Consider the following 22,500-nt stretch of genomic DNA (forward strand, 5'->3'; position numbering starts at 1 on the left):
GAGAGAGAGAGAGAGAGAGAGAGAGAGAGAGAGAGATGTGAAGATGCTCATTTGTTGCCCACTCTGTACACCACATGAACTTCCTGAGGGTTTGGTTTTAGGGTCAATCTTCATTAGAGTGTCCATGTGAACAGCTCATACCAGTCCTGACCTGAGGCCAGGAGGAGAGATCAGGGTTCTCATGGGTCATGGCATTTCTGGAAAGTTTATTCCAGATTAATAAAATAGACATTAATACAAATATTTCTACAAAGAATTGGTGTATATCTGGTTATTAACTTTATTGCTTGCTTGAGTAGCCCAACTTTGTTTATTCAATGTCAATTTATTTATCTCCTGCTCTAAAAAAGTAAAAGCTGCTCTGAAATCATTGGTTGGTATATTGTACCATCCAGGGAAAGTTAGGGAAAAGTCATGGAACTTTACGTTTGACTTAGAGTGGGAACCCTGAGAGATAAACAGACCTTTCCGGCCAAATTGAAAAGATCAGAACAGCTGTTCTCTACAGTTATGCATCAGTGCTCACAGGATCTAAGGGAGATAGATAACAGACAGGTAGAATCAGAAACATCTGGAAAAAGATGGAATGATGAGAATGAAAAACGAGATGGGGCAAGTGTCTGTTGGAAGTGTCGTAGCATATTTGGTGGAGTAGTAAACATTGACTAGAGTGACAGCGAGTTCCTTTAAGGCATCACAGATGGAGCGAAACACAGACGAAATGCAGACGGACCTGGTGGAAAATAGTGTTCAAGCTTACATATAAATACTCAAGTATTAAAACCCTATATGATTCTCTGCTGGCTTTGGTATTGTTATGAGCTGAGTGTGCTGTCATTCCTCAGGCACTTGATATTCCATGACGCCTTCTCCTGCTGTGTTTCCTTCCTCAGCTACAGGAGCGAGCTGAAACTTGTGCGGCTGAAGGTGTCAGAGAGCGGAGTGTACTCCTTTGAGGCCTCCCATGGCGACGCATCTGTCAATGAAACATTCACCGTCCACGTTATAAGTAAGCTGACACGCCATTCCTAGTCAAAACAGCTGGTGTTTCCAATTTGTCATGTAGAAACTGGAGAGTAGGAACAACATTCATAATAAGTACAACAAAATCTTTATGTAGAAATAGTAAAATAGTGATAAAATGTACAGTAATTATAATAAATGAGTTACATAGACATACTTACATAGTAACAACAGTATACCTGGAGGATGGTTATAATGCTAGGTCTCTCGTGTTTGGGCTGACCTTCGACTCTTGACCTTTGAACCTCACAGGCAAGCCAGAGATCGTGTCTCATGAGGGCCCCGTGGATGGACAGGTTCGCTGCGTGGCTGAGGGATACCCTGCTCCTCAGATCACATGGTATTACTGCGATCAGCCTCATGCCAGGTGACTCACATGGCACACGCACACACACACACACACACACACACACACACACACACATGGAGTCACACACATACACATGCATACACATGCACACACAATCACACACACATACACATTGACAATCACACACACACACACACACACACACACACACACACACACACACACACCATGCACTGACAATTAAATATCTGTGTGTCGTCATACTAGCAACATCATACACATTTTACTTTCATGTATTTTTATGCTTTTATAACTTTTATATTTTTTTTTTACAAATGAAATGGCAAATATCATTTTAAAACTGCTTTTTCTACGATATCTCTTCTGGAGGTCTAAAGGGAAAAGCTAAGGGCAGGTATTAATATAAAATAATTGCAAATTTACTAAAGTTACTATTTAAATCCTAGACAATTGTGTCCTGACCTATTTAAATCACATGAGATAGCAACAAGGCTATAATTAGAATAGATATGTACTGGTGATCTCCTATGATGTCACTATGTTGACAAATGAAAGCATGTGCCACCTTGAAGTGGTGTGACTGCCACTACATCCCTTCACCATGATTGGTTGGTGTGAGGTCATGTGGGTGGTGTTTACCCAATGGGGGCAGTATAACCAGGGGGGTGTGGGGAGATCTGTGTGTTCATTGAAATCACAATGAGTCAGAGGCGATTATCCAGTCACTGCGTAATTGTCATTCAGTTCCATGGGGGGGCTATCCTGGGTCACGCACACACTCAGCCACGGAGACGTGACATGCTTAACTGGCCTTCACTTGGGAGGCGTTGTGGTGGGTGTGAGTGTGCTTGACTTAGCAACGCAGGAGAATCTGTCCTCTCAGATGTCAAGGTTAATGATACCTGTAGGTAAGCAGTATAGAGCTCACACTCCCATGCAGATGTTGCATGTTGCATGCGCATAAAAATGTGCAGATACACACATGCACACACACACACACACACACACACACACACACACACACACACACACACAAACACACAGACACACACTCAGAAGGGGAGTGGATACACAGAGAGATACAGGATATATAACACCACATAAAAGGTTTTTAGCTCTTGAAAGCCAAAAAGTTGGTTGAGTCTGCATTTACAGTTTGTTTCAACTGCTTACACACTACATTTTTGCTTGTCACACAATTCTCTAAACATGTCTTTCCAACACCATAACCCCACACCAAATCTGCGGTCATTGTGGTCATTGTATTTTGTTTCCTTTTTTCTTGTTGGCTGCAAAATACTGTACTCTCAACAGCAAATTATTTGGGAAAAGACAATATTTTGGTTTCAATATTTCTGTGTATTTCCACTTCTCTGTAGATAACTTTCACTCTTGTGTGGAAATATACATATAAAGTCCATGAAACACAGAAGAGCTTTAGGTTTTGAGCAACAGTGTGTACATGATGTATCCAAAATGTCATATTATGGCAAAAGTGTTTATAATATGAGGCGAATGTTTGCTGTAGAGATGTGTTTATGACATTTTGAATGTTGTGTGTCACTTTGCTGGAGAGAAAAATAGACACAGAGTTTTGAAAATGTGTGTAAACAGTTGTAAAAAACTGTAAACCACCCCACCTTAAACCACCATAAAACACCCCTCCTGTAGCTGGACGAGTTTCAGATCCAAAGCTGTGTCCTTGAGGCAAAGAGCTTGACAAGGAGTCCTGCCAGAACAGGGTTGCTCTTCTCTTCTCTTCTCTTCTCTTCTCGGCAGTGTCGGTTAGGGCAAGGCCCTCTGCCAGCAGAAGCCTCACAGGGATCCATCTAACGATCTCTCATGGAAGGCTGTGGACCTGCATTTCATGGGGAAGTGCTTTGTCTTAGCCTGTGATAGTGGAACATAACATGCTTCTATCTTGTCTCGTCTATCTGTCAGTGCATGTCTGCAGCACTTGCAGTGTGCCGCATTCCAAACAAATGTGCTGACAGAGATAGCCTCACCACTGATTTACATTGAGGATTTTGGCAGCAGCACGACCCCAGAACACCTCAAGAATCTGTCAGACAGTAGCCAGGCGGCCATACAGACACATACATCAAAGACGTAATGCATTACTGAAAACTAGGATGCATTACTGAAATGCATTACTGAAAACGATAGCACAGCTAACAGCATCAGTAGCATTGCTGCCTAAGAAACTGGGGGTTTGGTACCCCAACATTGCAAAGTCCCTGTTGTTTAGGAAAAGCATCTGTTAAATTACACTCACTTTACTTTTACTGAAAGAATTTCAAGAACTCTGGTAAAAGTTGATGTGGGACTCGGCGTGGTACCTTGTTTAAATCAGGAGTGTGTGTGTTTTATTGTGTTGTGTGTACTCAGGAGTGTGTGTTGTTTGTAATTGGTGTGTGTATCCCACATCTCAGGTGCTCACAGCTGCTCAACGCCACCCAGGAGGAGGAGGACATCGTCACAGTGACGCTGTCCAACCCGGCTTTCGGCATCAGTGAGGTGGAGAGCCGTCTGAACATCAGCAAGAACAACTTCCCCACGCTGGAGTGTGTGGCCACTGTGGAGGGCGAGCAGGTCTACACACTCTTCTCCATTAGCGGTGAGATGTCACTCACACACACACACACGCACACACACACGCACACACACACGCACACACACACGCACACACACACACACACACACACACACACACACACACACACACATGTATCCAGACAGCCACACGCCAGCACAGGAATATGTATACATTTACACAGATACACATTCACACACACACATGCGCACACACACACACACACACACACACACACACACACACACACACACATACATACACACACACACACACACACACGCACTCACATGTATGGACGTGCTTAATCCCTGGCTTCCAGACAGCCACAGGGCAGCACAGGAATATGCATACATTTACACAGACACATAGAAACATACACGCGCGCCCACACACACACTTCATCCCCACTTAATCTCTCTGTCTGTTTCACACACACAATGGCCTTCACACCAGAGATAGCATCACCAAATGCATCACTGCACTGCTTCGTTAACTCACAGAGCCGCCCATCACTCCACACTGCTGTTGACCTCTGGTCTCCAAATAGTTTTTTGAGCACAAACGAAGACTCCTGGGTTTGTTTATTCAGTCCGTCTCTGCCTTATCTGCAGGCTATCGGTAAATTGTAAAAGTGGCACGACTGAAAGGCACGGAGCGCCTCATGTGAAGTTCATTTCACGATTTTTCATTTCGTCCATATCGTTTTCATCTGTTCAGCAGAGGTCTCTCTTTGGCGTCTAGTGTGAGTCCCTCAGTCTGGGTCTCACATGGAGTGTCTGTGCAGCACATGGAGCTGGCTTGGCCACCGCACGTCCTCCTCGTCCTGGAGTCGGACGTGCACTATTTAGCCCAGCGGACCACAGAGTGCACCGCGACCTCGGCTCGTTCCATCCCATGGCCATATCGCGTCATTTGCGATCATCTAAACCCAAAGCTCTGGGATCAGTGACCACTGCTTCACGCCAGTCTTTCCATCTAGGTCTCCTTCCTCCCCCTCTCAGCCCCCCTCTCTCTCTCTCTCACACACACGTCAGTGTTTGGCAAACAGTCCACCTATGCCAAACAGTATTAGCTCCTAATCTTGATCTCCCACTCCAGCAGGGCGTCGTTCTAACTGACTCTAACGCGGGTCACAAACTCAGGTCATATCACGCTTCTCTCGTGGAGCCTTTGGAGATGAAACACGTCCTCTCTTTGATTCAGTTTAGTTCACATAACTTAATTTTGGACTTACTGCTGGCTCCAGCACACATCCCCCTTTCCCCAGCTTGCTGTAGTTGAGAGGAACACAAACGTTCGCCAACATTCCTAGTATGCAGCTCCCTCCAAAGTTTTCCTAGATGAACAGAGCAGTGCTGAGACTCAAACAAAGGATCCTCGGACAGTTACCGGTGGAAAAGACGGAAAGTGGTACCTTGTGTACCTCAGAGACCTCAGAGGCTTGTGGGGGCTAGTGTTGGTCGTGGGGGGTGGGGCTGACAGCAATGCAGGTGGCTGTAAGGAGGGTGAAGAGATCTTTGTTTTTGAGGTGGAGGCCACCGGCTCAGTGGAGCAGGACAAACTAATGAAAGCCCCCCTGATTTCACAGGTTGTGTTTGGGGCTGGGGGATGCACTCATACAAGGGAGGGGTGGGGGAGTCCAGACAACTAAGAGAGGTGTTTGGGGGGGGGGTGATTTTGGAAAAACCTTTGTGTGTGTGTGTGTGTGTGTGTGTGTGTTTGGCTTTTGGACTAAGGGGCTAAGGAGGGTCTTGGCAGCGTGGGAGGGAGGGCTGGTTTTTTGGACACCCGGCGGTGCGAAAAGAAGGGAGCGCTCCTGAGAAGGCTCTAACAGGTTTACAGTGGATTAGATCCTGCACACTCTGCACTCTCAGCTTTGCAGTGGAGAGAAAGCCTCTTAGCATTAAACAGCTTATCACAGCCCCCCAAGAACAGAACAGCAAAGCCAGAACACATCATAAACAAATGTAAAAGAGAAACAATCCCAGAGCGCTGTGGCCACAAAGAGACAAAGCTGAGAAGCCAGCCCAAAAGAGAAGCGTGCCGTGCGACACTGTGGATCACAAAGTCCAAACCACTGTGGATTTATGAGGGATTATTATGGGTTATTATTATAATCAAGCGTTGATATGAAGGCCTGACTGCACAGCCATACCAGGTCACACTTCTCATTATGTTCATGTGTTTATTATGTAATGCATGACGAGGTGCCTGGGTCTGGGTGTATGGCCTCCGTCATGCTTTTCTCTCCCCTAAACATCTGAGTAAGTTGTGGCCAAGCTTGTCAGCTTCTGTGGAAAACAAGAACTTTGAGTTTATACTGAACTGCCCCTGTGGACCTTCCCCATCACTTCCACTGACACCTGGGATTATTTTCTCAGCCCAAGGTTGTTTTTGTCTCTTCATCACAGTCTGACTGCAAAAAAAGGCATGTTTCAGTCAAACACATGTGTACATGCTCTTTAAAGACCTGCTAAACACAAAACTCTAAGATGGGATGAGTGACACATCTCCTGTATAGAAAATCACAGTGTGACGGCGAGCGTTGTCCACAACGGTGGATCAAGCCCAGAGGGGATCTTTGATTGCCAAAGCCGCTAATTGGCATGCAGAATGTGGATGGCTGCGGTTGACAGAGCCGGTGAAAGGCGGCGTGGCACATGTGTGTAGGGGTAATTGAAGGCATTGGTGCATGTCAAGCATGTCATTTTCAAAAGAGGAGACTGAAAGCTGATGCTGCTGCTCTTCAAAGGGTTCTCTCTTTCTCCTTCTCTCTCCCTTTCTTTCTCTCTCCTCTCTCTCTCTGTCTCCTCTCTCTCTCACTCTCTCTCTTTCTGTCTCTCTCAACCAGATGGTCTCAACATGTTACATACACAGCTATCACTCTTGAGGATTATGAAGTGCTTCTCTGACAATGACAGTTTGCCTACCACTAACTCTAAAGTCATCATGTCATTATTGTTACACTTACAAGCTTACAAGATTGATGGTTAGGTTAGTTGGATGTTTTTGCAAATAATTAGCAGGCCTCTACTGCAAACACCATTTGTGATGTCTTTTTTTTTCTGTGTAGGCTACACACATACACACACATACACACCTAGTATTGCATGAGTGGAGTGGAGTTTCCCGACCTACTTCTAGATTACAGTTGTTGGTGGTGTTGATTTTAGGGTCTGTTTACACTGTGAGTGACAATGTGCCTTTGGATGAAATCTCTCAAGTTCAGAGGGAATTTATAGTCTCTTTCAAGGATACTTATTCCAAATATGAACCTGTTCCTCCCAAAACCTCCCTGTGTTTCTCCTTTTAACCCTTCCCTTAGTTTAGCCTCTGCTTGTGTGTGTGACATTGAATGTGCCTACGCAGATGATGAACTCACCATGCAGTAACTATAATTATCGACATTGTTCTTTTTGCCCCATCATACATCACTTTAATATTATAAGCTCTTATCTGAGCTGCACCTAAAACTCCACCTCGGTATGCTGAACCCCACCTAAGGCTTGCGAAAACACAAATGAATCAGGTGATAATGCTGTCTGTCCCTCCCTGTCTTCCCTATCTTCCTGCCCTATCTCTCTCTCTTTCTCTTTATCTCTCTCTCTCTCTCTCTGCTTGGGGTGTTTTTTCCCTCTCAGAGCGGACTGTTCCCCATGAGCTCTTTACCCCTCTGCTGATCGGCCTGGTGTCCTCTGCAGCAGTTCTCTGCCTCATCCTGATCGTGCTTTTCTACAAGTACATGCAGGTGAGCTACAACACACACACACACACACAGACACACACACACACAGACACACACACACACACACACACACACACACACACACACACACAGACACAGGCACGCACGCATGCACACACACACACACACACGCGCGCGCGCGCACACACACACACATACATTCCCAACCAGCACCCAACCCCAAAAGGTTTACTTATTGTATCTTCTCATTCACATTTTAATTGGCCCATGACATTATGCCAAAATAATAAACACAGTGAAACACTGTGGTGTGCATATGCTAGACTGTTTTGGTATTGCAGGAAGACACCATGTGACTAAAGTGAAATGCTTGAACTTTCCCAGGAGATTAAGGCTAGACTTTGTTGTTAGTATGTTAACAGGTGAGCCACAGGAATGTCTAGTACTGCAGGTGTCTGCATCCATAGAGGGCAAGGGGAGGGGAGGCCTTAGGAAATCAATTTCCATACATATTGTTTCTGGAGATGGTTCCTGGGTGTTGCCTGGGCTTTCCTAAGGTTGGAAATTATCTCTAGGTTAAGGCTACTATGTAAGTCTTAAAGTGCTTGTGCATCCTCTGGTCGATTTACCGGTACTGAGAAAAGACACACACACACACACACACACACACACACAGACACACACACACACACACACACACACACACACACACACAGACACAGAGAGTGTGAATTACTACCTTGTCTAAAGACACAATGGCAAGTGTTACAGTACATAGTATGTTTATCATTTGCAGTCTAGCACACGTGTCGTTGTGCCTTATCTGTTGTGTTATTCATCTCCTGCCGTTGTCATGGCGCCCATCTCCGTCTGGTCCAAACAGAAGCCCAAATTCCAGATCCAGTGGAAAGTCATCGAAGGTATCCACGGCAACAACTATGTCTACATTGACCCCACCCAGCTACCATATGACCACCAGTGGGAGTTTCCTCGGGAGAAATTACGCTTTGGTGAGTTTGTCTGTGCGTCTGTGTGTGTGTGCACATTCAGTGTGTAATTTAATTGCACACATCTAATACATTGAACACTACTGTATTCATTGGTGTCTACTATTTACAGTATTTTCCCATGTCCCACACTGACACATGCTAAAACACATTAAAATAATGACTTGACTTGCACAGAGAGTAAGAGGGGTCAGAATTAGAGAGGGGGGGCGGGGTGGACAGGGGCATGAAGATGTAAGAGAAGGACAAAGACAAGGACCAGGAGATTAACCCTTGATGGTACCAACCCAGATGGTACCATCACACCGGTGTGACAGGAATGTTGGAAATTGAACGTTCTAAAGAATATCTGGGGTTCATTGAATTCAACAACAAGGAGTTTTAGAACCTTACATTGCTGCAGAACAGCATCTTCTGTTAGAATGTTACACTCCCCTGCTGAAGGGTCAATACTGTAAGTAAGAGGAGGACAAGGACTGTAGGTGAATCCATGGTGTCCAGTATAAGATGTGTGTGTTGTGGATGAAATCTTCTGGCCAGATATTTTTATTTATATATCTTTTATTTTTCTTGGTAAAATTATTTAGTTTTCTTCGACTGTGCTATTGTTGTTTGAACAATCATCTTCTCTCATCTTATTTGTATTGAAATAAGCGTCAATATTTTATATATTTTAATACTTGTGTGTCACATGATGGTTGTGTGAACTGTTTTCACACAAAAACACATTTTTAAAAGAGTTTTACAGAATTGTGTGCTTTTACATTTATAATGTTTGTTATTAGGTTATGTGATTGAGTTTTGCAAACATAGCCAGTAGTTGCAAAAATAGCACCCAGTAAGTAATCAGTAAAACAAAATGTAACTACGTTGTATATGGTGTTTATATATAAATGCATGCGGGAGTGGTGGAGTAGAGGTAACGTCTGCTAAATATCAGTCAATCAACTTTAATTCTATCAACGCTGTCTACAGTCACTTGCAGTTCCAGTGTAGTGTCAGTTATGTCAGTGATGCCCCCACAAAGTAATCACCCTCCCTCTTCTTAAATTTGCATCCTTGTTGACTTTTCGGTTTTGTTGGGGTAACAACAGGATCCTGGATGTCCTGTTGGCCTGAGAAAACACCAGCTGCTGCACATGCACATTAGGGGCAAACCCATGTATCTAGCGTAGGGTGGAAAGACAGATTGAAAGGACACATACAACACAGGAATCAAACTGCTGCACATGCCATCAGATAAACAGGATACTGTGATCTTTAAGAAGATCAGATCACAGTATCCTGTTTATCTGATGGCATGTGCAGCAGTTTGATTCCTGTGTTGTATGTGTCAGGACCTGTAATGTGAGGAGTAGGCTTCATTAACCGAGTGTCATTGAAAGGAGTGAAAGAGGTGTGGAAAAGAAGTGGGATAGAAGGAGATATGTGAATAGATAACTATGATCTCCCTCTGGAGATAGAACAAGGGTTAAGTCAAGTCAAGTCAAGTCAAGTCAAGTCGGCTTTTATTGTCAATTTCTTTACATGCACTGGTCATACAAAGAATTGAAATTTCGTTTCTTACTTTCCCATGCAGACATAGACATGCTTTAAATACAGACATAGACATACTATGGACATAGCCATAGACAATAAACATTAAATTAAAGTGCAAGACTGAAATATAGAACATGTATGTATCAAAATAGAAATATAGGACATATATTAAAAAAAAAAATAGAGGTAGTTGTGTTGTATATTTCTATAGTCTTAACAGTTACATGAAGTTTAAACTTGTGCTTGTGTGACCTGTATATTTACATTGATATGCAGTATGCAGTAATTCAAGTATATCAGGCTTGATGTGAAGCAGCAACACGTTTGGCTGCGCAGTCACAGTGCAGTTCCACATGGCGGTGTTGGGGGGGGGGGGGGGGGGGGTTTGGTAGACAGGATCCTAGTTTCCTAGGTTCCTGGTTGGCTGGTGGGTGGGGGGGGCTGTCAGTGATGGGAGAGTGGGTAGAGTGTTCAGCATCCTGATTGCTTGGTGGATGAAGCTACTTGCCAGTCTGGTGGTGCGGGAGCGGAGGCTCCTGTACCGCTTTCCAGAGGGCAGGAGGCTGAACAGTTCGTGTGCAGGGTGGGTTGTATCCTTGACAATCATTAGTGCTTTGCGGGTGAGGCGGGTGGTGTAAATGTCCTGCAGGGAGGGGAGTGGTGCTCCAATGATCCTCTTAGCTGTGTTAACAGTGCGCTGTCTGTGTATATATTTATTAAAGATATGGTATCTGTCTGTGTAGGCAAGATAAGATAAATAATCCAATGCTATCTATTTGTAGGTCACAAAAGGTAAATATCTCTAATGGTTTTCCCTATGTTTTTTACATTAGATTAGATTCAACTTTATTGTCATTGTGCAGAGTACAAGTACAAAGCCAACGAAATGCAGTTTGCGTCTAACCAGAAGTGCAAAAAAGCAGAAAAGTGCAATGTGATATACAAAGTATAGACAGGTGGAGCATAGGCAGGACAAGACATATAGTGCAGTGTAGACAGTAGTATGCAGTTGGTTTACAGAAGGTGGTTTGGAGTAATATAAATAAAATATAAATATGTGCAGTGTATTAGCAGTTACCTTATAAGAGCAGAATAATACAGTAACTATGGACCCTTTCAAGAGAGTTCCATTATCAGCATCATAGTTGGCCCCACAAGGCTTCCGTTTTAACATTCCATATGTTATCTTAATGCAGAGGAAGTAGATTGGGGCCCAAATAGAACGAAAGGGTCTATAGTGTCTCTGTGTAGGTAAGGCAGGGTAAATAACTCTATGGTGTCTCTCTGTGTAGGTAAGGCAGGGTAAATAACTCTGTGGTGTCTCTCTGTGTAGGTAAGGCAGGGTAAATAACTCTGTGGTGCCTCTCTGTGTAGGTAAGGCAGGGTAAATAACTTTGTGGTGCCTCTCTGTGTAGGTAAGGCAGGGTAAATAACTTTGTGGTGTCTCTCTGTGTAGGTAAGGCAGGGTAAATAACTCTATGGTGTCTCTCTGTGTAGGTAAGGCAGGGTAAATAACTCTATGGTGTCTCTCTGTGTAGGTAAGGCAGGGTAAATAACTCTGTGGGGTCTCTTTGTTTGCCCTCTCTTAGGTAAGACGCTGGGATCCGGGGCTTTTGGGAAGGTGGTGGAGGCCACAGCCTACGGCATGTGCAAAGCCGACTCGGTGATGACAGTGGCCGTGAAGATGCTGAAACGTAAGAGCCGACAAATGGAAACAGAAACAAGAGAAAGAGGGACAAGCTCAGAGAGCAGGCTGATTATTATTACGGTAACACTTTACAATAAGGGTACACAATTAAGCATTAGTTAAGTATTAGTTAAGCAGCAACAAACACTTAATTCATCATTATTAAGTATGTTTTCAACATTACTGTAGGATCAGTTCAGTATGTACACATCAGGAATTCATCATTTATAACAAAGGAAAACACACTGATATCACCTACTAAATAAGACTCTATTAATGAGGAAAACATATTTGTTAATCCTTAAGTAATGTTGAAAACATACTTAAGGATTCTGCTGTGTCTCATATATGACTCTGCTGTGAGACATATAAATGGGGAAAGTATGATTGTATGTTGTTTCCCAAATGCTTCAGTGTCTGACACAAAAAACAAGCTTGCAGAACTGGTGTCAAAATATGCAACTATCAAGCGCATCATTGTGCATGTTGGAGCAAATGACATCTACAGAGAACAGCTGTATGTCAAAGAAGATTTCAAGGAACTTTTATCGGCCCTATATGTGCTTGGAATACAAATTTTCATCAGTGGCCCACTCCCAGCAGAGGGAAGCTTTGTATTTTCCAGACTATTCAGTTTAAACACCTGGCTCGCAAAAACATGCTTTTCAGTTGGGATGAATTTTATTGACAATTTTAACCTTTTTTGGAATCGCAGGGAATACTTCAGACCAAATAGCACAGAGCTGAGTTGGACTGGGGCCAAGATCTTAACCGAATACTATCACCTCTCTCTCCTGCACCCAACATTTTTTTCTGCCAACCTTGAGCCAAGCCTCTGATAAGCGCTCAGTGGCCATAAAGACGGAACAAGCGGATGACATCAACAACTCAGCTAAACCAAAACACTCTGCACAGGCTGAAACAGAGATATGCCCAACCTCCCCTGCTGTGGGGCCCTCTGATAACCACCCGCTAGCCTCCACTGAAATGCAGACCTTGGAGAAACATAAGGATACAAGGATACAAGGAAGTTTATTGTCACATGCATATAGTTACTGGAAGTAAGAAATGCAGTGAAATTATGTCTGGTGTCAGCCTATTTGTGCATTAATGGGGGGGGGGGGGGGGGGGGTAAAAAGTGCAGTAGAAGAGGGGTTTAGTAGATTAAGTGGCAAGGGCTGCATAAAAAAGGTGGGGGAGGATTGGGATTGGGTGGGGGGCACCAACAAGGAGCACCCAAGAGCAACAGGGGCAGAAAGGCTAGGCAATCAAGGACATGGGTAGATGGAGGAGAAATCAAAAATAATAAATAAAAAGTGTGCAAAAGTTGGAGAAAGTCAGATATGTGTGTGTGTGTGTGTGTGTGTGTGTGTGTGTGTGTGTGTGTGTGTGTGTGTGTGTGTGTGTGTGTGTGTGTGTGTGTGTGTTTTGACGTGTGATGAAATAAGAAAATAAATAAAAGGTCTGTAGCATAGGGAGAGGGATGTAAAAGTGCTAAAAGTCTTGTAGGTGTGTGTGGGTGTGTGTGTGTGTGGGGGGGGGGGTCATGAGTGCTGAGGAGTGAATGAGTGCAAAGTCAGTATAGTGTGAGTTCAGAGTTGGGAAATGTTTGAGAGTGCTGAGGAGTGAATGTGTGCAAAGTCAGTATAGTGTGAGTTCAGAGTTCGGATGGCCTGGGGATAAAAACTTCTCCTGAGTCTCTCAGTTCTGGCTTTGTGACTACATAGGCGTCTTCTTGATTTCAGCGGTAGGAATAATCCATTGTTAGGATGAGAAGAGTCCTTCAGAATCTTTTGGGCTCTTAGGAGTACTCTTCTGGAATAGATATCTTGTAGAGCAGGGAGTTGAGTTCTTATAGTACGTTCAGCTGAGCGCACTACTCTCTGCAGAGTACTACAATCTCTAACTGTGGAGTTCCCATACCAGGTGATGATGCTACCAGTTAGAACACTCTCAACTGCTGAAGTGTAGAAGGCCTTCATGATGGATGTAGAAACTTTGAATTTCCTTAGCTGACGAAGGAAGTAGAGTCGTTGTCTGGACTTCTTCAGAACATATTGAGTGTTAACAGTCCATGTTAAGTCTTCAGTAATGTGGACACCAAGGTATTTAAAACTTGTGACTCTCTCTACAGGTTGCCTGCTGATCATTAGTGGGGTGTAACTGTAGTTCTGCTGCTGCCTTCTGTAATCCACTACCATTTCCTTGGTTTTATTGATATTCAGTGTCAAGCTGTTAGATTGACACCACTGTGCCACCTCATCAACCTGATCCAAGTAGAATTGTTCATTGTTGTTACTAATCAGGCCCAAAATCACTGTGTCATATGCAAACTTGATGATGGAGGTATGACTACTGTTGGCTTTGCAGTCATGTGTGTAGATGTTGTACAGCAGTGGACTCAAAACACAGCCTTGGGGAGCACCAGTGCTGATGGTTAATGAGTCAGATGTCAGACCCCCCACTCTAACCACTTGTGAACGGTTGGTGAGGAAGTCAAATATCCAGTGACACAGGGTGGTGTTCAGTCCTAAGGCCTTCATCTTTGTGACCAAGGTGAGAGGTACTATCGTGTTGAATGCTGAATTAAAGTCAATGAACAGCATCCTCACATAATTCCCATTCCCCTCCTCCAGGTGAGTTAAGGTGGTGTGCATGAGGTTTGAGATGGCATCCTCTGTAGACCTGTTGGCTCTGTAAGCAAATTGGAGGGGGTCGAAGGAGGCAGGGAGGGATGAGCAGATAATGTTTTTCACAAGCTTCTCAAAACACTTCATCACTGTAGACGTCAGGGCTACTGGGCGGTAGTCATTCAGACATGATGGACTTTTGTTTTTCGGTACTGGAACAATAACAGACTGCTTGAGGCAAGTAGGAACTGTCTCTTGAGCCAATGATGTGTTAAAGATATAAGTGAACACAGGAGCTAACTGTAAATAAATACATAAACAACCAGCTCAACAATGCCAAGCCATGTCCACTGGACAAGATAAGATGGGTGCTGCTAAAATGACTCAAAGTCAATCACTGGCATCAAACTCCCTGGAATCTCAGCAAACAAATGGATATGATGAGCATGAGGAGATAGCATCTATCAAAGCTGCTGAGAGGATATCAGAAAGGAAGGGTCATGTTGTAACACCAGTACCAATACCCCTCCCCACCTCCGTCGTCTCCTTGTCACCACAAAGACACAACAACATGGAATACACTACTGGAATACATGCTGAAAGCGGAGCATCTGCAACAAACTTCCCAGAACCTCAGCAGGCAGGAGACTGGATCAATTTTCAACCCCAACCTCCTTGATTTCCCATCACCACCCACACCCAATCACGTCCCCACCCAATCAAACTCCCCAGGCCACACAAACCCCCCTAATCTCCCATCACCATCCCCACCCCTTCATCCCACCACCCACTCAAACTCCACAGGATCCCCTGAATACCCATCACCATCCCCACCCAAGCACATGATGTTCCCTGCAAGAATGGAGAGACTGCTACCAGTAGCCATGCAGAGTTTTACTAGCCCAAGATCATTAGCACCAAAGAAGCGAAGGGCACCTCCTCCCCCTCCCCGTTTAGAAGGATCTCTTAAGCAGCAGCAACCTCTTAGTTCATTTTCTCAGCCAGCATATAGCATGGAATGTGCAGTGGAAAATACAGATGGCAGCAGGAGGGGACAATTATATGATGACTGTATTGCATGATATTCTCAGGGTCCCTGCAATATAAATGGTACTGACAGTAGTTTTGAGAACATGCCGGGACCCAGTAAGCCCATGACATTCTTTATTCCTGTATTGACAAGAAATGGAACACAAATGCATCGAGCTTATAGGGTAAACCAGTCCAATCTCCTACCCGTACCACATCAACCTCAGATTTCCCCCATGGATCATATTTCCCCAACACTTACGGCAAAACTAGCACTCCTAAATATCAGATCTCTTTCAAACAAATCATTCTTAATTTATGATCTAATTTGCACACACAACCTTGATTTTTTACTTTTAACTGAGACATGGTTAGATCAAGCAAACAGTGCTGCTACTCTCATCGAATCAGCTCCCCCAAACTTCAGTTTCTTGAGTGCTACCAGAGCAAATAAGAGGTGGGGGGGATAGCCACAATTTTCAAGACGTCTTTTCAGTGCAATCAGTCGTCATTCGGTGACTTTACTTCATTTGAATATCTGTGTGCATGCATTAAGTCTTCTCCTCAGATTTTATTACTGACAATTTACAGGCCTCCAAAACATTCAGCTAAAGTTTTTCTTGAAAAGCTAGGTGAACTGCTATCAGTTGTTTGCATAGAGTTTGACTGTCTTATTATATCAGGGGATCTAAACTTGCATGTGGATAATCCTGAAAACAATTATGCCAAGGAATTCATTGCACTAATCGATACTTTCTCCCTAACACAGCATGTACAGGGGCCAACACACTCTCTCGGCCATACCCTCGACCTTGTTATCACAAAGGGTCTCGATGTCTCTACAGCTGTTAAAGACCTGGCCTTATCTGATCATTTCTGCGTGTTCTTTGATGTGTCTATGTCCCCACACCCTCAAAACACAGCTATGATGGTAAAAAGGAGAATCATAAATGATCAGACAAGTGCTCTCTTTGAGCAAGCACTTTCACTAAAGTCAAGTCAACTGTCAGACTCTGAAGACTTATTTGATCACTTTAATGCAAAAATGGCAAACATTATGGATGACATTGCTCCATTACAATTCAAGAAAGTTAAGGACAAACAGAAAGCACCATGGAGGCAAAATCCAGCAGTTAAACTTCTAAAAAGAGAGTGTAGGAAGACTGAACTTCTCTCAACTAATAAATGCAATGAGTTTTCATCTTTTTTTAAAGGTAAAATCGACAAAATCAACATATCTGCTCAATTACAAATTCAACAACCTGAACTTCCAGCAACAAACAGAGGGAAACTAAACTTGATGTCAGAGTTCAGCTTGATAGACTACGAAACACTTGAAAAAACGGTACAGAATCTCAGCCCTTCCACATGTGTCTTAGACACTCTGCCTACCAATTTCTTCAAAACTGTTTTTCACCTCATAGCGGCGGATGTCCTTCAAATTGTAAATGTATCACTGCTGTCTGACACTTTTCCTAAGTCACTGAAAACAGCTGTTGTAAAGCCACTTCTCAAGAAGAATAACCTGGATGCCTCCATACTAAACAATTACAGGTCCATATCCAATCTACCTTTTATTGGCAAAATTATTGAAAAAGTAGTCTTTAATCAATTAACCACCTTCCTAACATCAAATGGGTATTTTGATTACTTTCAGTCTGGTTTTCGGGCAAATCACAGCACTGAAACAGCTCTCATTAAAGTTTCCAATGACATACGCCTCAACACAGATTCAGGTAAAACATCAGTCCTAGTGCTACTGGACCTTAGTGCAGCATTTGACACTGTTGATCACAATATTTTACTACACAGACTAGAACACTGGGTTGGATTTACAGGCATAGCTATCAGCTGGCTAAAATCATATCTACAAGAAAGGAGCTTCTTTGTTGCCATCGGAAACTGTACCTCAACACCAACGTCCTTGACCTGTGGTGTTCCCCAGGGGTCGATCTTGGGGCCACTATTATTCAACCTCTATATGCTCCCACTTGGACAAATCATTCAAAATAATTTGATTTCATATCATAGCTATGCAGATGACACACAAATTTACTTAGCTCTATCACCAAACAACTATGGTCCTCTTGAAACTATGTGTCAGTGTATAGAACAAATCAACACCTGGATGTCTCAAAATTTTCTTCAGCTGAACAAAGAAAAAACTGAAGTAATTATATTTGGTAAAAATGAGGAAAGACTTAGGGTTGCCACTCTCCTTGACACAAATGGGTTGAAGGCAAAGGATACTGTTAAAAATCTTGATGTATTAATTGACAGTGATCTAAATTTCAACAGCCACATGAAAGCGATAACTAAATCAGCTTTTTACCACCTCAAAAATATTGTCAAACTCAGAGGGCTGATGTCAAAACATGACTTAGAAAAACTCATTCATGCATTTATCTCCAGCAGGGTTGATTACTGCAATGGACCGTTCACAGGCCTTCCTAAAAAGACTATTAAACAGCTTCAGGTGATACAAAATGCAGCAGCTAGGACTCTAACAAAAACTAAAAGAACTGACCACATTACTCCAATTCTTAAGTCCTTGCACTGGCTTCCAGTAAGTCACAGAATTGACTTTAAAGCACTATTGCTTGTTTATAAATCAGTAAATGGAGCAGGACCTAAATACTTGTCAGACATGCTTCAGCAGTACACACCTTCTCGTAGAACTAAACATGGTGAAGCAGCTTTTAGCTGCTATGCGGCTCAGCTGTGGAACCAACTTTCGGATGACATTAAAAAGGCCCCAACTGTAGCCAGTTTTAAATCTAGACTTAAGACCAAACTGTTCTCAGACGCTTTCTGCTAACTGTGCCGAGTTACAAATTCTGAATCTGCCTCGATAATTATTCTACTTTGTCTTTTATTACTTTTTTTACTACTTTTGCCTTTGTTTTTGCTTACTAATTATTCTTTATTTTTAAATGATTTTACCTTGTGTTTTATGTTTTCTTTTTACTTCTTTCTTTTATCTTTTCTTTTTACCTTTTAACTATTCTTTGACTATATTGCCCTGCTATGCTTTTATTTGTTATTATTGTTTGGTTTTGTTTATGTAAAGCACATTGAATGACCTCTGTGTATGAAATGTGCTATATAAATAAACTTGACTTGACTTGACTTGATTTGACTTGACTTAATAATGATGAATTAAAGGTTGTATCAGCGATTTCAGGCCCAAACATAAATGATCACATTCATCTAATCTTTCCTAACGATAAGCTAGCTGTCTGCCCCATAAGCAGGCCGTCAAAAAAGCGTGTCTCTGTAGGCAGCCTATAGGCTCCGAGATCTGTACACAAAAACAATTGCTACCAACAAGGGTTGGCAACCCACTCAAAAGCAAAATAAAGTGTTTCAACCAATAACCGACAAGATGCGCGTTTAGGAGAGTTTTAATTGCACGGGAGGGAGGGGGAGGGAGTAGCGAGCTAGCTCTCTGTTTTGTTTGAACATCAACAGAAGTGACGTATCCATGCTATCGCTGATACAATCTTTAAGTATTTGTTGATGCTTAACTAATACTTAACTAATGCTTACCCTTATTTACCTATGTACTATGTACCCTTATAGTAAAGTTTTACCATTATTACTATGATTCATGTGTGACATAGAGAGCTTGTGTTGATGACAGATTGTAAATATGAACACAGATATGACTTTGATGTTTATATCCTGTAATCTTGCCCAATCATCTCTGTGTGTGTGTGTGTGTGTGTGTGTGTGTGTGTGTGTGTCTGTGTGTGTGTGTATCTCCCCCCATGTGTGTGCCCACAGCGAGTGCCCACGCCACAGAGAAGGAGGCTCTCATGTCTGAGCTCAAAGTCCTCAGTTACCTGGGCAACCACATCAACATTGTCAATCTGCTCGGCGCCTGCACCATAGAGGGTAAGGGTAGGGAGATAAACATACACACGCACACACACACGCGCACACACAAACACACACACACAGATACAGACACACACACACACACACACACACACACACACACACACACACACACACACACACACACACACACACACACACAGGCACACATACACAGGCACACACACACACACACACACAGATACAGACAGACACACACACACACAGACACACACACACACACACAGGCACACACACACAAACACACACACACAGAGACACACACACACACACACACACACACACACACACATACACAGGCACACACACACACACACACACAGATACAGACAGACACACACACACACACACAGACACACACACACACACACAGGCACACACACACACACAAACACACACACACAGAGACACACACACAGAGACACACACACACACACACACACACACACACACACACACACACACACACACACACACACATCATTGATGTTATGGCAGTCCACTCTCTGTGTATTGTTTTTCGAGAATGTTGCGCTCCTGTTTGTCATTGTGCACGACACTTCACGTCTTTAGAGTTGGAAAATCGATTTTACAATCGATTCAATGAACATTTATGTCTCAAAAATCGAACAGAATATATTCACAAAAGTGACAACCCTAACACACACACACACACACACACACACACACACACACATGGAGATAAGGGAAGAGAACTGGGAGGACTATGAGGTGAAAGGGTTGTTTTGTGACACTGTGATGTGTGACTTTAATACTTCTTTGTGTGTGTGTGTGTGTGTGTGTGTGTGTGACACTCATGTGACACCCACTCCCCAGGTCCCACTCTCGTGATCACAGAGTACTGTTGCTTCGGTGACCTCTTGAACTTTCTGCGTAGAAAAAGAGACTCGTTTTTTTGGTCCAAGGAAGGGGAGGACAGTCACTATAAAAACGTTCCAGTGCAGAACGAAGGTTCCAGGTCAGTGAAACAGCACGGGACATTGTGTGTGGGGTTGGATCATTGCAGACCTACAAGCAGCTGTGACAAAAGTGGTTTTAAGGAAGACAGTGTTTGTGGGGAAATGGTGTGCACATCCCAAAATGTTTACGGGTGCCAGACAAAACGTGTCAGAGAGATAGAAGGGTTTTAGAGATTTTGAGATAAATAAAGTACATGTTTGGAGCATATACAGTGTGCAGACATTCTTCTATCTTAAGATAGTGTAACGAGATCAGGTTTGTCTAAGGGTGACAGAGATAAGGTCAAGCGTTACAGAAAGTCACGTAGGTTTGCTGCTGGACAGAATGAGATGTTATGGCGTATGTTAACTTTTATGTGAAGTTTAAAATTTAAAGTCATTTACCAAGGAGTGCTGCTGATTGCATCTACCAAGTCAAATTGTTGTAGGCTGATTTTTTGTTTAGACCTATAATGGGTCTGTGGTCTTAGATAAACATAAAATAGCATGTTTATGATGTCCACAAAACAATAAATACAATGACAGATTGTGTTTATATTACAGGAAGACACCATGTTAAAATGGAATGTAGTGACACAGTCTTTAAAACTTTAGTAACGTCGTAACCATTTGTAACGCCTAGAGGAAGGATTTCGTCAGGCAGATGAAAAAGTCATTGACCGTGTTCTGTGTCTCTTGTCTTCCCAGTGAGCCCAGCAATGGCTACATGATGATGAGGCCCTCAGTGATGGGTCCACTCTCACCCACTCATCCCACAAGGAAGACAAGATCTCTGCGCCAAGGTGATTCTCTTTGTTTGCTTCTATTCTCTTTGTTCATCAAATCTCTTCTTTTCTTTTTTTGTACTGCACTTCTCTTCTCTTAAGAGCTCTTTCTTTCTGTTTAGTGCTGCTGAGATTAGTGGACTTTGTCAACGTAATCGACCATGACATTTAGAGTGTATCATGCTGACAATGCAACGGCGTGTTGTTTATTCATTTATACAAAAAAAAGTTAAAGTCAAGTCAAGTCATTTATTTATATAGTACATTTAAAAACAACAGGGGTTGAGCCAAAGTGCTGACCAAAGAAAGCTAATAAGCTTAATAAGTCATAACAATAAGACCATACATCTACACAAAGGCCATACATCTACACAAACTAAGTGTGATTATTCGTATCAAGACAGCATTATTAGCAGCGACAAGAAAATAGATAAGATAAATAAAAATAAATAAGAAAATTAAAACAAGACCAAAAACATCATACTGTATTAAAAGCAAGTGAGAAAAAATATGTCTTGAGATTGGATTTGAAGGAGGTAATTGTAGGGGAGGATTTGATATGTAGAGGAAGGGTATTCCAGAGCTTTGGAGCAGCTACAGAAAAAGCTTGGTCGCCACAGGTTTTAAGGCGTGTACGTGGGACAGCAAGCAGTAGTTGGTCTTGTGACCTGAGTGACCTGGTAGTAGAGTGTGGGGGCAGAAGTTCAGAGATGTAAGATGGGGCTAAACCTTTAAGGGCTTTCAAAACAGAAAGTAAAATTTTAAACTCAATCCTGAATTTGACCGGAAGCCAGTGTAGCTGAGCTAAAATTGGTGTTATGTGATGACTCTTTTTGGTGTTGGTGAGGAGCCTAGCAGCAGCGTTTTGTACCAGCTGGAGTTTATTTAGATTTGATTGTGACATGCCAATGTACAGAGAATTGCAGTAGTCTAAGCAGGAGGAGATGAAGGCATGGACAACGGTTTCAAGATCAGTTGCGGACAGAATGGGTTTCAGCTTGGCTATGGTTCTTAATTGGTAGAAACTGCCTTTGACTACACTGCTGACTTGTTTGTTAAAATTCAAGGACCCATCTAACTGAACGCCCAGGTTTTTGACTAGGCTATGCAGGTTAGGTGAGAGAGGACCAAGTGCATTGCTTAGGTTGGTGACAGAGGAGGGGGAGCCAAAGAGAATTATTTCTGTTTTGCTTTCATTTAATTGCAAAAAGTTGCATGCCATCCAGTATTTGATGTCCTCAAGACAGCTAAACAGTTTGTTGAGGGTGGAAGTGCAATTTGGACTGAAAGGCAGATAGAGCTGTGTGT

General features: G+C 42.9%; 1 protein-coding gene across 3 annotated transcripts in view; it reads left to right on the forward strand.

Annotated features, from left to right (window-relative positions):
- Positions 1-22,500, forward strand: part of kita (KIT proto-oncogene, receptor tyrosine kinase a) — a 40,780-nt gene that overhangs the window by 7,770 nt on the left and 10,510 nt on the right. For all 3 annotated transcript variants that reach the window (XM_042056963.1, XM_042056964.1, XM_042056965.1), the window contains exons 7-15: positions 894-1,009; positions 1,276-1,390; positions 3,787-3,971; positions 7,592-7,698; positions 8,540-8,666; positions 11,792-11,896; positions 19,335-19,445; positions 20,286-20,427; positions 21,116-21,210. In XM_042056963.1, coding sequence (XP_041912897.1) covers positions 894-1,009; positions 1,276-1,390; positions 3,787-3,971; positions 7,592-7,698; positions 8,540-8,666; positions 11,792-11,896; positions 19,335-19,445; positions 20,286-20,427; positions 21,116-21,210 — 1,103 coding nt within the window. The remainder of the gene's footprint in view (positions 1-893; positions 1,010-1,275; positions 1,391-3,786; positions 3,972-7,591; positions 7,699-8,539; positions 8,667-11,791; positions 11,897-19,334; positions 19,446-20,285; positions 20,428-21,115; positions 21,211-22,500) is intronic.

Source organism: Alosa sapidissima, chromosome 12, assembly GCF_018492685.1.
Source record: "Alosa sapidissima isolate fAloSap1 chromosome 12, fAloSap1.pri, whole genome shotgun sequence".
NCBI classification, from domain to species: Eukaryota; Metazoa; Chordata; class Actinopteri; order Clupeiformes; family Clupeidae; genus Alosa; species Alosa sapidissima.